The 16,857-nt window shown below is 47.0% G+C and overlaps 1 protein-coding gene across 1 annotated transcript in view; it reads right to left on the bottom strand.

Moving 5' to 3' along the window:
• Window positions 1-16,857, bottom strand: part of pdgfd (platelet derived growth factor d) — an 88,112-nt gene that overhangs the window by 17,902 nt on the left and 53,353 nt on the right. The window contains exons 4-5 of the mRNA XM_036961524.1: window positions 4,066-4,119; window positions 3,486-3,693 (exon numbers count right to left, since the gene is read on the bottom strand). Coding sequence (XP_036817419.1) covers window positions 3,486-3,693; window positions 4,066-4,119 — 262 coding nt within the window. The remainder of the gene's footprint in view (window positions 1-3,485; window positions 3,694-4,065; window positions 4,120-16,857) is intronic.

The raw sequence follows: 16,857 nt of genomic DNA, 5'->3' as shown, positions 1-16,857 counted from the left end.
CCTTCCCTCCACCACACACTCACCCCCTCCCATCCACACACCTTCCCTCAACCACACACTCAACCCCCTCCCATCCACACACTCACCCCCCTCCCATCCTCTCACACCTTTCCTCCACCACACACTCACCCCCCTCCCATCCACACACTCACCCCCCTCCCATCCTCTCACACCTTCCCTCCACCACACACTCACCCCCACCCATCCACACACCTTCCCTCCACCACACACTCACCCCCCTCCCATCCACACACTCACCCCCTCCCATCCACACACCTTCCCTCAACCACACACTCACCCCCCTCCCATCCACACACTCACCCCCCTCCCATCCTCTCACACCTTCCCTCCACCACTCACTCACCCCCTCCCATCCACACACCTTCCCTCCACCACACACTCACCCCCTCCCATCCACACACCTTCCCTCCACCACACACTCACCCCCTCCCATCCACACACCTTCCCTCCACCACACACTCACCCCCCTCCCATCCTCTCACACCTTCCCTCCACCACACACTCACCCCCTCCCATCCACACACCTTCCCTCAACCACACACTCACCCCCCTCCCATCCACACACTCACCCCCTCCCATCCTCTCACACCTTTCCTCCACCACACACTCACCCCCCTCCCATCCACACACTCACCCCCCTCCCATCCTCTCACACCTTCCCTCCACCACACACTCACCCCCCTCCCATCCTCTCACACCTTCCCTCCACCACTCACTCACCCCCTCCCATCCACACACCTTCCCTCCACCACACACTCACCCCCTCCCATCCACACACCTTCCCTCCACCACACACTCACCCCCTCCCATCCACACACTCACCCCCCTCCCATCCTCTCACACCTTCCCTCCACCACACACTCACCCCCTCCCATCCACACACCTTCCCTCCACCACACACTCACCCCCCTCCCATCCACACACTCACCCCCCTCCCATCCTCTCACACCTTCCCTCCACCACACACTCACCCCCCTCCCATCCTCTCACACCTTCCCTCCACCACACACTCACCCCCTCCCATCCACACACCTTCCCTCCACCACACACTCACCCCCCTCCCATCCTCTCACACCTTCCCTCCACCACACACTCACCCCCCTCCCATCCACACACTTACCCCCCTCCCATCCTCTCACACCTTCCCTCCACCACACACTCACCCCCTCCCATCCACACACCTTCCCTCCACCACACACTCACCCCCCTCCCATCCTCTCACACCTTCCCTCCACCACACACTCACCCCCTCCCATCCACACACCTTCCCTCAACCACACACTCACCCCCCTCCCATCCACACACTCACCCCCCTCCCATCCTCTCACACCTTCCCTCCACCACACACTCACCCCCCTCCCATCCTCTCACACCTTCCCTCCACCACACACTCACCCCCTCCCATCCACACACCTTCCCTCCACCACACACTCACCCCCTCCCATCCTCTCACACCTTCCCTCCACCACACTCACCCCCTCCCATCCACACACCTTCCCTCCACCACACACTCACCCCCCTCCCATCCTCTCACACCTTCCCTCCACCACACACTCACCCCCTCCCATCCTCACACCTTCCCTCCACCACACACTCACCCCCCTCCCATCCTCTCACACCTTCCCTCCACCACACACTCACCCCCTCCCATCCACACACCTTCCCTCCACCACACACTCACCCCCCTCCCATCCACACACTCACCCCCCTCCCATCCTCTCACACCTTCCCTCCACCACACACTCACCCCCCTCCCATCCTCTCACACCTTCCCTCCAACACACACTCACCCCCTCCCATCCACACACCTTCCCTCCACCACACACTCACCCCCCTCCCATCCTCTCACACCTTCCCTCCACCACACACTCACCCCCTCCCATCCACACACCTTCCCTCCACCACACACTCACCCCCTTCCCATCCACACACCTTCCCTCCACCACACACTCACCCCCTCCCATCCACACACCTTCCCTCCACCACACACTCACCCCCCTCCCATCCACACACTCACCCACTCCCATCCACACACCTTCCCTCCACCACACACTCACCCCCCTCCCATCCACACACTCACCCCCCTCCCATCCTCTCACACCTTCCCTCCACCACACACTCACCCCCCTCCCATCCTCTCACACCTTCACTCCACCACACACTCACCCCCTCCCATCCACACACCTTCCCTCCACCACACACTCACCCCCCTCCCATCCTCTCACACCTTCCCTCCACCACACACTCACCCCACTCCCAACCTCACACACCTTCCCCTCCACCACACACTCACCCCCCTCCAATCCACACACCTTCCCTCCACCACACACTCACCCCACTCCCAACCTCACACACCTTCCCTCCACCACACACTCACCCCCTCCCATCCACACACCTTCCCTCCACCACACACTCACCCCCTCCCATCCTCTCACACCTTCCCTCCACCACACACTCACCCCCTCCCATCCACACACCTTCCCTCCACCACACTCACCCCCCTCCAATCCACACACCTTCCCTCCAACACACACTCACCCCACTCCCAACCTCACACACCTTCCCTCCACCACACACTCACCCCCCTCCCATCCACACACCTTCCCTCCACCACACACTCACCCCCTCCCATCCACACACCTTCCCTCCACCACACACTCACCCCCCTCCCATCCACACACTCACCCCCCTCCCATCCACACACTCACCCCCCTCCCATCCTCTCACACCTTCCCTCCACCACACACTCACCCCCCTCCCATCCTCTCACACCTTCCCTCCACCACACACTCACCCCCTCCCATCCACACACCTTCCCTCCACCACACACTCACCCCCTCACATCCACACACCTTCCCTCCACCACACACTCACCCCCTCCCATCCACACACCTTCCCTCCACCACACACTCACCCCCCTCCCATCCTCTCACACCTTCCCTCCACCACACACTCACCCCCTCCCATCCACACACCTTCCCTCCACCACACACTCAACCCACTCCCAACCTCACACACCTTCCCCCCACCACACTCACACCTTCCCCTCCACCACACTCACACCTTCCCCTCCACCACACACTCACACCTTCCCCTCCACCACACACTCACACCTTCCCCTCCACCACACACTCACCCCACTCCCAACCTCACACACGCTGGGCGTCAAGCCCCAGTCTCTCTATAAGAGCTGGGAGAATATTGAACTTCTCTCATTTCCCCCAGGGTCACCTTGAAAGTTTTCTACTGGCTGACTAACAAACTCACACACAGTCTTGGTGTGAGGGAAGGAGGAAGGCTGAAGTCTTTGCTATCAAGGTCTCCCTTCACTGAAGAACAGACCACAATATGTTCTCCTTTGAAATTACTTTTCATTGTGTGTGTGTGTGTGTGTGTGTGTGTGTGTGTGTGTGTGTGTGTGTGTGTGTGTCTGTGTGTGTGTGTGTGCCTGTGTATGTTATTACTCTTGTTCTGTCTGTTGTGCTGGTAGGCCCGGGGTCTGTACATGGCTGTCTCTCTGTACAAGCTGTCCAGGTCCTGTCTCCAGCTGTCAGGGTTGAGGTGGCGGAGGAGCTGCTCCACTGTGTTGAAGGCTGCTATGGTCTGGTCCAATGCTGCTGCTGTCAGAGGAACATCAGTCACCACTGGGGCCAACAGTGACGGAGCATCATCCTGGAGGAGGGAGGGAGGCCAGAAGTTTGGAGCGGGGTATTTAAGGTCCTCTTTAGTCTTTTTGAGAGTTTTAGTGTGTCTGTGTGTGTGTCTGTGTGTAAACGTGACATAAATGTGTGTGTGTCTATGGACTGCTTAGCACCAGCATCTGACCTGCCCTCTGAACTGTGACCGTGACTTTTAAATCAGCCTAATGCTTGGGCACTAGAGCTCTCTATCTCCATGCTGGGACAAGGAGTTTATCCCGCTGCTGATCAGGAGGGTTAGAGGGTCTGACTCAGGGGTCTGAGGCTCCAGGGGCCTTAATGAGACTCGCCTCCGGTCAGTCCCTCTCTTACCCTGAGCATGTAAGAGTGTGTGTGTCTAACTCACCATCTGGGTCACAGCTTCCCAGTTCGTCCTGGATGCTGTAGGAAGAGAATTATCCTGGAGGAAGGAAGGAGAAGGAGAATTAAGGAGTGGTATTTGGAAGGAAGGAGAGAGAGATCATTAAGGAGTGGTATTTGGAAGGAAGGAGAGAGAGATCATTAAGGAGTGGTATTTGGAAGGAAGGAGAGAGAGATCATTAAGGAGTGGAATTTGGAAGGAGAGAGAGATCATTAAGGAGTGGTATTTGGAAGGAAGGAGAGAGAGATCATTAAGGAGTGGTATTTGGAAGGAGAGAGAGATCATTAAGGAGTGGTATTTGGAAGGAAGGAGAGAGAGATCATTAAGGAGTGGAATTTGGAAGGAGAGAGAGATCATTAAGGAGTGGTATTTGGAAGGAAGGAGAGAGAGATCATTAAGGAGTGGTATTTGGAAGGAAGGAGAGAGAGATCATTAAGGAGTGGTATTTGGAAGGAAGGAGAGAGAGATCATAAAGGAGTGGTATTTGGAAGGAAGGAGAGAGAGATCATAAAGGAGTGGTATTTGGAAGGAATGAGAGAGAGATCATTAAGGAGTGGTATTTGGAAGGAAGGAGAGAGAGATCATTAAGGAGTGGTATTTGGAAGGAAGGAGAGAGAGATCATTAAGGAGTGGTATTTGGAAGGAGAGAGAGATCATTAAGGAGTGGTATTTGGAAGGAGAGAGAGATCATTAAGGAGTGGTATTTGGAAGGAAGGAGAGAGAGATCATTAAGGAGTGGTATTTGGAAGGAAGGAGAGGGAGATCATTAAGGAGTGGTATTTGGAAGGAAGGAGAGAGAGATCATTAAGGAGTGGAATTTGGAAGGAAGGAGAGAGAGATCATTAAGGAGTGGTATTTGGAAGGAAGGAGAGGGAGATCATTAAGGAGTGGTATTTGGAAGGAAGGAGAGAGAGATCATTAAGGAGTGGAATTTGGAAGGAAGGAGAGAGAGATCATTAAGGAGTGGTATTTGGAAGGAAGGAGAGAGAGATCATTAAGGAGTGGTATTTGGAAGGAAGGAGAGAGAGATCATTAAGGAGTGGAATTTGGAAGGAAGGAGAGAGAGATCATTAAGGAGTGGTATTTGGAAGGAAGGAGAGAGAGATCATTAAGGAGTGGTATTTGGAAGGAAGGAGAGAGAGATCATTAAGGAGTGGTATTTGGAAGGAAGGAGAGAGAGATCATTAAGGAGTGGAATTTGGAAGGAAGGAGAGAGAGATCATTAAGGAGTGGTATTTAGAAGGAAGGAGAGAGAGATCATTAAGGAGTGGTATTTGGAAGGAAGGAGAGGGAGATCATTAAGGAGTGGAATTTGGAAGGAAGGAGAGAGAGATCATTAAGGAGTGGAATTTGGAAGGAAGGAGAGAGAGATCATTAAGGAGTGGTATTTGGAAGGAAGGAGAGGGAGATCATTAAGGAGTGGTATTTGGAAGGAGAGAGAGATCATTAAGGAGTGGTATTTGGAAGGAAGGAGAGAGAGATCATTAAGGAGTGGTATTTGGAAGGAGAGAGAGATCATTAAGGAGTGGTATTTGGAAGGAAGGAGAGAGAGAGAGAGAGAGATCATTAAGGAGTGGTATTTGGAAGGAGAGAGAGATCATTAAGGAGTGGTATTTGGAAGGAAGGAGAGAGAGAGAGAGAGATCATTAAGGAGTGGTATTTGTAAGGAAGGAGAGAGAGATCATTAAGGAGTGGTATTTGTAAGGAAGGAGAGAGAGATCATTAAGGAGTGGTATTTGGAAGGAGAGAGAGATCATTAAGGAGTGGTATTTGGAAGGAAGGAGAGAGAGATCATTAAGGAGTGGTATTTGGAAGGAAGGAGAGGGAGATCATTAAGGAGTGGTATTTGGAAGGAAGGAGAGAGAGATCATTAAGGAGTGGTATTTGGAAGGAGAGAGAGATCATTAAGGAGTGGTATTTGGAAGGAAGGAGAGAGAGATCATTAAGGAGTGGAATTTGGAAGGAAGGAGAGAGAGATCATTAAGGAGTGGTATTTGGAAGGAGAGAGAGATCATTAAGGAGTGGAATTTGGAAGGAAGGAGAGAGAGATCATTAAGGAGTGGTATTTGGAAGGAGAGAGAGATCATTAAGGAGTGGTATTTGGAAGGAGAGAGAGATCATTAAGGAGTGGTATTTGGAAGGAGAGAGAGATCATTAAGGAGTGGTATTTGGAAGGAAGGAGAGAGATCATTAAGGAGTGGAATTTGGAAGGAAGGAGAGAGAGATCATTAAGGAGTGGTATTTGGAAGGAGAGAGAGATCATTAAGGAGTGGTATTTGGAAGGAAGGAGAGAGAGATCATTAAGGAGTGGAATTTGGAAGGAAGGAGAGAGAGATCATTAAGGAGTGGTATTTGGAAGGAAGGAGAGAGAGATCATTAAGGAGTGGAATTTGGAAGGAAGGAGAGAGAGATCATTAAGGAGTGGTATTTGGAAGGAAGGAGAGAGAGATCATTAAGGAGTGGTATTTGGAAGGAAGGAGAGAGAGATCATTAAGGAGTGGTATTTGGAAGGAAGGAGAGAGAGATCATTAAGGAGTGGAATTTGGAAGGAAGGAGAGAGAGATCATTAAGGAGTGGTATTTGGAAGGAAGGAGAGAGAGATCATTAAGGAGTGGTATTTGGAAGGAAGGAGAGAGAGATCATTAAGGAGTGGAATTTGGAAGGAAGGAGAGAGAGATCATTAAGGAGTGGTATTTGGAAGGAAGGAGAGAGAGATCATTAAGGAGTGGTATTTGGAAGGAAGGAGAGAGAGATCATTAAGGAGTGGTATTTGGAAGGAAGGAGAGAGAGATCATTAAGGAGTGGAATTTGGAAGGAAGGAGAGAGAGATCATTAAGGAGTGGTATTTGGAAGGAAGGAGAGAGAGATCATTAAGGAGTGGTATTTGGAAGGAAGGAGAGGGAGATCATTAAGGAGTGGAATTTGGAAGGAAGGAGAGAGAGATCATTAAGGAGTGGAATTTGGAAGGAAGGAGAGAGAGATCATTAAGGAGTGGTATTTGGAAGGAAGGAGAGGGAGATCATTAAGGAGTGGTATTTGGAAGGAAGGAGAGAGAGATCATTAAGGAGTGGTATTTGGAAGGAAGGAGAGGGAGATCATTAAGGAGTGGTATTTGGAAGGAGAGAGAGATCATTAAGGAGTGGTATTTGGAAGGAAGGAGAGAGAGATCATTAAGGAGTGGTATTTGGAAGGAGAGAGAGATCATTAAGGAGTGCTATTTGGAAGGAAGGAGAGAGAGAGAGAGAGATCATTAAGGAGTGGTATTTGGAAGGAGAGAGAGATCATTAAGGAGTGGTATTTGGAAGGAAGGAGAGAGAGAGAGAGAGAGATCATTAAGGAGTGGTATTTGTAAGGAAGGAGAGAGAGATCATTAAGGAGTGGTATTTGTAAGGAAGGAGAGAGAGATCATTAAGGAGTGGTATTTGGAAGGAGAGAGAGATCATTAAGGAGTGGTATTTGGAAGGAAGGAGAGAGAGATCATTAAGGAGTGGTATTTGGAAGGAAGGAGAGGGAGATCATTAAGGAGTGGTATTTGGAAGGAAGGAGAGAGAGATCATTAAGGAGTGGTATTTGGAAGGAGAGAGAGATCATTAAGGAGTGGTATTTGGAAGGAAGGAGAGAGAGATCATTAAGGAGTGGAATTTGGAAGGAAGGAGAGAGAGATCATTAAGGAGTGGTATTTGGAAGGAGAGAGAGATCATTAAGGAGTGGAATTTGGAAGGAAGGAGAGAGAGATCATTAAGGAGTGGAATTTGGAAGGAGAGAGAGATCATTAAGGAGTGGTATTTGGAAGGAGAGAGAGATCATTAAGGAGTGGTATTTGGAAGGAGAGAGAGATCATTAAGGAGTGGTATTTGGAAGGAAGGAGAGAGATCATTAAGGAGTGGAATTTGGAAGGAAGGAGAGAGAGATCATTAAGGAGTGGTATTTGGAAGGAGAGAGAGATCATTAAGGAGTGGTATTTGGAAGGAAGGAGAGAGAGATCATTAAGGAGTGGAATTTGGAAGGAAGGAGAGAGAGATCATTAAGGAGTGGTATTTGGAAGGAGAGAGAGATCATTAAGGAGTGGTATTTGGAAGGAGAGAGAGATCATTAAGGAGTGGTATTTGGAAGGAAGGAGAGAGAGATCATTAAGGAGTGGAATTTGGAAGGAAGGAGAGAGAGATCATTAAGGAGTGGAATTTGGAAGGAAGGAGAGAGAGATCATTAAGGAGTGGTATTTGGAAGGAGAGAGAGATCATTAAGGAGTGGAATTTGGAAGGAAGGAGAGAGAGATCATTAAGGAGTGGAATTTGGAAGGAAGGAGAGAGAGATCATTAAGGAGTGGAATTTGGAAGGAGAGAGAGATCATTAAGGAGTGGTATTTGGAAGGAGAGAGAGATCATTAAGGAGTGGAATTTGGAAGGAAGGAGAGAGAGATCATTAAGGAGTGGTATTTGGAAGGAGAGAGAGATCATTAAGGAGTGGAATTTGGAAGGAAGGAGAGAGAGATCATTAAGGAGTGGTATTTGGAAGGAGAGAGAGATCATTAAGGAGTGGAATTTGGAAGGAAGGAGAGAGAGATCATTAAGGAGTGGAATTTGGAAGGAAGGAGAGAGAGATCATTAAGGAGTGGAATTTGGAAGGAAGGAGAGAGAGATCATTAAGGAGTGGAATTTGGAAGGAAGGAGAGAGAGATCATTAAGGAGTGGTATTTGGAAGGAAGGAGAGAGAGATCATTAAGGAGTGGTATTTGGAAGGAGAGAGAGATCATTAAGGAGTGGAATTTGGAAGGAAGGAGAGAGAGATCATTAAGGAGTGGAATTTGGAAGGAAGGAGAGAGAGATCATTAAGGAGTGGAATTTGGAAGGAGAGAGAGATCATTAAGGAGTGGTATTTGGAAGGAGAGAGAGATCATTAAGGAGTGGAATTTGGAAGGAAGGAGAGAGAGATCATTAAGGAGTGGTATTTCGAAGGAGAGAGATCATTAAGGAGTGGAATTTGGAAGGAAGGAGAGAGAGATCATTAAGGAGTGGTATTTGGAAGGAGAGAGAGATCATTAAGGAGTGGAATTTGGAAGGAAGGAGAGAGAGATCATTAAGGAGTGGAATTTGGAAGGAAGGAGAGAGAGATCATTAAGGAGTGGAATTTGGAAGGAAGGAGAGAGAGATCATTAAGGAGTGGTATTTGGAAGGAAGGAGAGAGAGATCATTAAGGAGTGGAATTTGGAAGGAAGGAGAGAGAGATCATTAAGGAGTGGAATTTGGAAGGAGAGAGAGATCATTAAGGAGTGGTATTTGGAAGGAGAGAGAGATCATTAAGGAGTGGAATTTGGAAGGAAGGAGAGAGAGATCATTAAGGAGTGGAATTTGGAAGGAAGGAGAGAGAGATCATTAAGGAGTGGTATTTGGAAGGAAGGAGAGGGAGATCATTAAGGAGTGGAATTTGGAAGGAAGGAGAGAGAGATCATTAAGGAGTGGAATTTGGAAGGAAGGAGAGAGAGATCATTAAGGAGTGGTATTTGGAAGGAAGGAGAGAGAGATCATTAAGGAGTGGAATTTGGAAGGAGAGAGAGATCATTAAGGAGTGGTATTTGGAAGGAAGGAGAGAGAGATCATTAAGGAGTGGTATTTGGAAGGAGAGAGAGATCATTAAGGAGTGGAATTTGGAAGGAGAGAGAGATCATTAAGGAGTGGAATTTGGAAGGAAGGAGAGAGAGATCATTAAGGAGTGGTATTTGGAAGGAAGGAGAGAGAGATCATTAAGGAGTGGTATTTGGAAGGAAGGAGAGAGAGATCATTAAGGAGTGGTATTTGGAAGGAAGGAGAGAGAGATCATTAAGGAGTGGTATTTGGAAGGAAGGAGAGAGAGATCATTAAGGAGTGGTATTTGGAAGGAGAGAGAGATCATTAAGGAGTGGTATTTGGAAGGAAGGAGAGAGAGAGAGAGAGAGAGAGAGAGAACAAAGGAGGGGTATTTGGGTTATTCTGGTAACTCCTGTCAGAACATCAGGATAATCCCTGGTGGACTCCCAGGTGGTGGGATCAGGAGCTGGTCAGAACACGTCTGTCTGTGGTCAGCATCCATCTGTTTCACATTGTGTTAATAGGAGTTTGCAACAGAGCTGCTGAAAAGAGTTCACAGACAGCATTCCTCTTCTCTTCAGATAGATGAGGTGCTATAGGTAGAGGAGAGCCACTACCCACAACTGGTTGTGAAAGGTGACTTGTGAACACACCCCGTGCTGATGTGCAACTGCGACTGGTTGATCTGTGTGATGGCTCTGTGTGATGGCTCTCCTAAAAACACACACAGCAGTTCTAGGAGCGGTCATCACAGACACTGTTAACTGGTTTACCTTAAACACTCTGTTAAATTAAGTTCAAAGTGACTCTACACATCTACATAGCATGCAGTCTGAACCCACTTCAAAGACCATGTGTACTGTGTGTCTGTGTTCATGTTATGTATGAGTCTGCATATGTGTGTGTGTGTGTCTGATACTGTATTTATGCATGCTATGTGTGTGTGTCTATATTATGTTTGAGCCTTTGTGTGTGTGTGTGTGTGTGTGTGTGTGTGTGTGTGTGTGTGTGTGTGTGTGTGTGTGTGTGTGTGTGTGTGTGTGTGTGTGTGTGTGTGTGTGTGTGTGTGTTATACGTAAATCAGAGATGACTTCCAAGCTTAGTGACTAATCTTTTGTTTTATAGCTTCTGTGTTTCTCGCATGCAACCCACAGATACACAATGTGCAGAAACCCCTCTGACCTCATACACAGCTGGGGTAGTGAGTGTGTGGACTTCCCTCTTTGTTATGAGTCTTATATCTTAGTATTGTGTGTATTGTGTGTGTGTGTGTGTTTGGCCACTGCAGCAGCCCCAAATGTGTATCAGAGTGAGCATCTGACCTTATTAGGCAGTCAGATTCAGTAAACTGTCCCACAGTTCTGTGCTTCAGAGGAGAATGCAGGGACAGCTGGGTTAAGGCCACATGCACTTGCACACACCTGGGACTTTTAATAGGAATAACAGTTTACAGTGCCATTAGAGAGTAAACCAACAGGGACGTGAAGCCACGTCTTCCTAAATGGTAGCTGGAGAGTCGTGGCAGACAAGACTAGGTCCTTCTGGGTAGAAAAGGTTTCAGATGGTCAAAGGGTAAGAAGGGTTTGGGAAGCGGTGCTTTCGGGATGAAACGAACTATAAAATAACAGATATTGCCATAATAAGGTATATTGCCATTGTCGTGTCTTTGGCTATACCGGATTAAGTGATATGACATGCTATTCTATAAAATCCTTTCTCCGTAATTAATATTACCTGATTGAGCTAATCCTGTAAATGTAATTAACTAGAGAGTCAGGGCACCACAACATAATATTTATAGAGCTGTTATCCTCCAAATAAACTCTAAAAGACCTAGTAATATTTGACATCAATAACAGTCAATATTAATCGTCACCTTAATTCAGTCTCATCTGAAAGTTGTAAATTCTTGTTTATCTTCACGAACCCTGGCTAACAAGTTAAATCAGCAATACAAAATTGGGTTTAATTATTTATTTACTAAATACCTAACTAATCACACAGATTTCCACATACACATAATTAAATTATAACTTGATTACAAATTACGTCATAAAGGAAAACATCCCTAGCGGGCGGAACAGATATGACAGCTTGTTACACAAAAGAAAAGGGGCTGGGTTTGAGTGAAGGAGCGGGAAGACTGAGGGAAGACTGAGGGACAAAGGGAGAAGCTGTGCTATCGTAAATACAGTATCTTATGCATTCTTAATTACCGCCCATTTGAAAAAGGAAAATGCAATAAATATTTACTCTGAGTTGCGCTTCGGTAGGTTGGTGGTAGATGGAAGGCCGTGTTGCCCAACCGAGTCCTTTGTCCTTTGAAGAATGTCTCTGGTGGTCAATTGAATACGTTGTAGTAACGTCGTTGTGTGGTAGACGGGACACTGTCTGTTCTTTCCTAGCCCACGTTTGCAGCTGCTGTTGCTAACTCAAAGGCTAGGAGGTACCACTTCTGTAGTGAATAAGAGTTCAAAGTTCATACCATTCGCAACCAAAGCTCACGCTGAGGTTGGCTTAGTTCTGTACTTGACATGTTAGTCCTTTTAATGCAGAGGCTGCAGACCTCACGTACTTGGAACAGGAGGTTACATTTTCGTCAAGGCTTTATATAGTGGAGCGAGAAGGGTGTGTCTGAAAAGTTTTATAACCCATGTCTCTTCACAGATTTTCCACTGTAGAGTTTATGTCATCCTATCATTGAGGAGAATGTCTCAGATGACAACCGAACTGACATATTCATTATGTGCCACCGCATATATTCAATTGGTCGGATTACCAGAATATAGTTCATTTCCCCCCACCTTCTGATGTTGCCAGAATCTCTATGTTAACCAAGGGGTTTTCAAATTTCACATCAGTAGGGTAGAGAGAGGAAAAAGGGGGGGAGAGGTATTTATGACTCATAAACCTACCCCAAGGCCAATGTCATGACACCATTATTGCCTTGTGTTTTTTTAGTATGTTTACATGCACCTGCTACTGATAATATGTCTGTAATCATCCTCTCAGACATGTTATTTCTGGAAGAGATTAAGTTGATTTTGGTGTTGTTTTGCCACAGGGAATATCTGTTGATGTATTTATGGGAAAACCTCAGTGGGTCTCAGAATAGCTGCAATGCCTGGCAACATCTGGATCATATTTCTGCCTGGATGGATCTTCTGTTCTGAGGAACTCCACTAAGCCTGAATCACTGGTTCTCAAACTTTTTATAGTCCTGTACCCCTTCAAACATTCAACCTCCAGCTGTGTACCCCCTCTAGCACCAGGGTCAGCGCACTCTCAAATATTGTTTTTTGCCATCATTATAAGTCTGCCACACAGATGCTCTACGATACATTTATTAAACATAAGAATGAGTTTGAGTTTTTGTCACAACCTGGCTTGTGGGAAGTGACAAAGAGCTCTTATAGGACCAGGGCACAAATAATAATAATCAATCATTTTGCTCTTTTTTTAACCATCTTACATATAAAACCTTCTTTGTTCATCGAAAATTGTGAATAACTCACCGCAGGTTAATGAGAATGGTGTGCTTGAGAGGATGCACATAACTCTGCATAACTCTGTTGGGTTGTATTGGAGAGAGTCTCCATTTTAAATCATTTCCCACACACAGTCTGTGACTGTATTTAGTTTTCATGCTAGTGAGGGCCGAGAATCCACTCTCACATAGATACACGGTTGCAAAGGGCATCAGTGTCTTAACAGCACAATTTGTCAAGGCACAGTCTACTTTTTTTTGTGTTTTTTTTGTTGATTTTTACCCCTTTTTCTCCCCAATTTCGTGGTATCCAATTGTTAGTAGTTACTATCTGGTCTCATCGCTACAACTCCCGTACGGGCTCGGGAGAGACGAAGGTCGAAAACCATGCGTCCTCCGAAACACAACCCAACCAAGCCGCACTGCTTCTTAACACAGTGCGCATCCAACCCGGAAGCCAGCCGCACCAATGTGTCGAAGGAAACACTGTGCACCTGGCGACCTGGTTAGTGTGCACTGCGCCTGGCCTGCCACAGGATCGCTAGTGCGCGATGAGATAAGGATATCCCTACCGGCCAAACCCTCCCTAACCCGGACGATGCTAGGCCAATTGTGCGTCGCCCCACGGACCTCCCGGTCGTGGCCGGCTGCAATAGAGCCTGGGCGCAAACCCAGAGTTTCTGGTGGCACCGCTAGCACTGCGATGCAGTGTTAGCGGTGCCACCCGGGAGGCCGGCACAGTCTACTTTGATGGTTTCTAGCAATGGCTTCTGATTAAATTCAATTTTCACAGAAAATTGTTCAGATATGGGTAAGTGGACTGGAGGCAGGGCATGAAAGGGATAACCAATCCAGTTGTTTGTGTCATCCATTTCGGGAACGTACCTGCGCAATTGTGCACCCAACTCACTCACTATATCACATTTGACATTGTCTGTAAACTTGAGTTCATTTGCACACAACAAAAATGCAGACAGAGAAGAGCTCCAATTTCTTAATCAGAGTCTCAATTTTGTCCAGCACAATGAATATAGTTGTTCAGGCAAGAAAAAACATCACCCAGATAGGCCAGTCGTGTGAGAAACTCATCATGCAAGCAGTCAGACAAGTGAAAATTATGGTCAGTAAAGCAAACTTTAAGCAGGTCTCTCAATTAAAAAAACGTGTCAATACTTTGCCCCTTGATAACCAGTACACTTCTGTATGTTGTAAAAGCGTTACATGGTCGCTGCCCATATCGTTACATTGCGCAGAAAATATATAAGAGTTCAGGGGCCTTGCTTTAACAAAGTTAACCATTTTCACTGTAGTGTCCAAAACGTCTTTCAAGCTGTCAGGCATTCTCTTGGCAGCAAGAACCTCTCGGTGGATGCTGCAGTGTACCCAAGTGGTGTCGGGAGCAACTGCTTGCACGCACATTACCACTCCACTATGTCTCCCTATATCATGGCTTTTGCGCCATCAGTACAGATACCAACATGAGCAGCAGCTACGTTTGGCTACATACGTAACGGTTAATGTGATTGGATGTTAATTATTTGACTAGGGTACCTGTATTTGACAATGTGCTGTTATTTCACTGAACACTAGATGGTTTAATTCGATTTTTGGTCAGTGAAACGAGGCTACTCAGGCAAGAAAAAAAAACTTCACCCAAATGTATATAGCCCCGTTGGAAAATATAAATGTACTGTTTGAAAATATAAAAAAAAAGAGAAATAAATAAATAAAAAATAAGAATAATAATCAAATTTTTATTTGGCGTACCCCTGGGGGTTCGCATACCCCAGTTTGGGAATACATGTTCTAGAGGATAACTTTTGTTAAGGAAATTAAGAACAGCACTACAGCATTCAGTCAGAGCCATGGTCATGTTACATCGTGTTGTTGTGCTTGTGTGTGTATCGGGGGGGGGGGGTCGGGTTAAAGCTCAAGACCCATTTCCATCACATATGGACTAATTAACTATATGTTATCTTATCATATTGTGGTTGTGTTATAGTTGTTTTTTGGGGTTGTGTAATGGTTGTATTGTGGTTGTGTAATGGTTGTATTGTGGTTGTGTAATGGTTATGTAATGATTGTATTGTGGTTGTGATGACGAATGACTGATAGTCTAGTTCCTGCTTGTTCTCACACTCTACATTGTGTTTCTCTCCATCTCTGTAATTGTTTTAATCTCCACTCACACTCTCTCATAACGCTCGCTCTCCTCACCCCTCTCTTTGTTGTGAAGGAGTTATCGGCTGTCAGCATGATAGGATCTGAGACACCTGTTCTACCTTTCTCTCCCTTCCCTCTCTTTCTCTCTCTTCCTCTCCTCCTCCCTCCATCTTATCTATACAACAGGGCACAACAAATTAGAGATGTTAAATGAAGCCTCTCACAGCCCTAGAGGTGGTAGAGGGGTAAGTTTGTGTGTACTGGGAGGCCAATCTAACGGCAGCTTCCCTGTCTGGGTAAGTGTGTGTGTACTGGGAGGCCAATCTAACAGCAGCTTCCCTGTCTGGGTAAGTGTGAGGGTACTGGGAGGCCAATCTAACGGCAGCTTCCCTGTCTGGGTAAGTGTGTGTGTACTGGGAGGCCAATCTAACGGCAGCTTCCCTGTCTGGGTAAGTGTGTGTGTACTGGGAGGCCAATCTAACGGCAGCTTCCCTGTCTGGGTAAGTGTGTGTGTACTGGGAGGCCAATCTAACGGCAGCTTCCCTGTCTGGGTAAGTGTGTGTGTACTGGGAGGCCAATCTAACGGCAGCTTCCCTGTCTGGGTAAGTGTGTGTGTACTGGGAGGCCAATCTAACGGCAGCTTCCCTGTCTGGGTAAGTGTGTGTGTACTGGGAGGCCAATCTAACGGCAGCTTCCCTGTCTGGGTAAGTGTGAGGGTACTGGGAGGCCAATCTAACGGCAGCTTCCCTGTCTGGGTAAGTGTGTGTGTACTGGGAGGCCAATCTAACAGCATATTCCCTGTCTGGGTAAGTGTGAGGGTACTGGGAGGCCAATCTAACGGCAGCTTCCCTGTCTGGGTAAGTGTGTGTGTACTGGGAGGCCAATCTAACGGCAGCTTCCCTGTCTGGGAAATGTGTTGGTTTCACACAATCACAACCAAACACGTACACACGGGGTGTAACTGGTGACTCGTTTCAGGAAACTAGGCGTATTTCGCACGTCACTACTTCACAGGAGAGGCCGTTTGAAAGTAAACATTTTTTGAGGCAGAAATGCCTTCTGGAACATGTAAACCTTCAAGTGTCTTTACAAACGCGTATGCCATCTGTAAATACCAAGATTTAAAAAATATATATATTACCAGCCTAGTTGATTTAGCCACAGAAAAAGGCCTTCCCGGCTAGCCATGATTGGCTGAGATAATGGATGGGCTTGACATGCAGAGAGATGGGTTTGGGTTGGTCTGCCATGTAGCATGCTTCTGTATAACATGAGCTGCTCAGTATGTGTAGGTCATCCTTTCTAAATCAACTTCTTAAAAATATATTCCAAAGAACTGCAAAAAAGTGTTGCTAATGTTCTCCACTTTCTGGAGAACGATTGGGCCTTGTTATCTCTATCTGACGAATCAGACGACAAGGAAATCCCTAATGTAGGTAAAAACATTGTAATTGAACCAGACATTGTAGAGTCTTCTGAAACAGCGATCAACAGTTGACCGAGTTTTGAAATCAGTGGAATGCCCGGTGGAAGCAGAGTATGATAGGAGATGGAGAATATTCT

The sequence above is a fragment of the Oncorhynchus mykiss genome, chromosome 24 (genome assembly GCF_013265735.2).
Source record: "Oncorhynchus mykiss isolate Arlee chromosome 24, USDA_OmykA_1.1, whole genome shotgun sequence".
In the NCBI taxonomy this organism is placed as follows: domain Eukaryota; kingdom Metazoa; phylum Chordata; class Actinopteri; order Salmoniformes; family Salmonidae; genus Oncorhynchus; species Oncorhynchus mykiss.
Note: the sequence above shows the minus strand (reverse complement) of the source record. Positions and strands in the feature narration are given on the sequence as shown.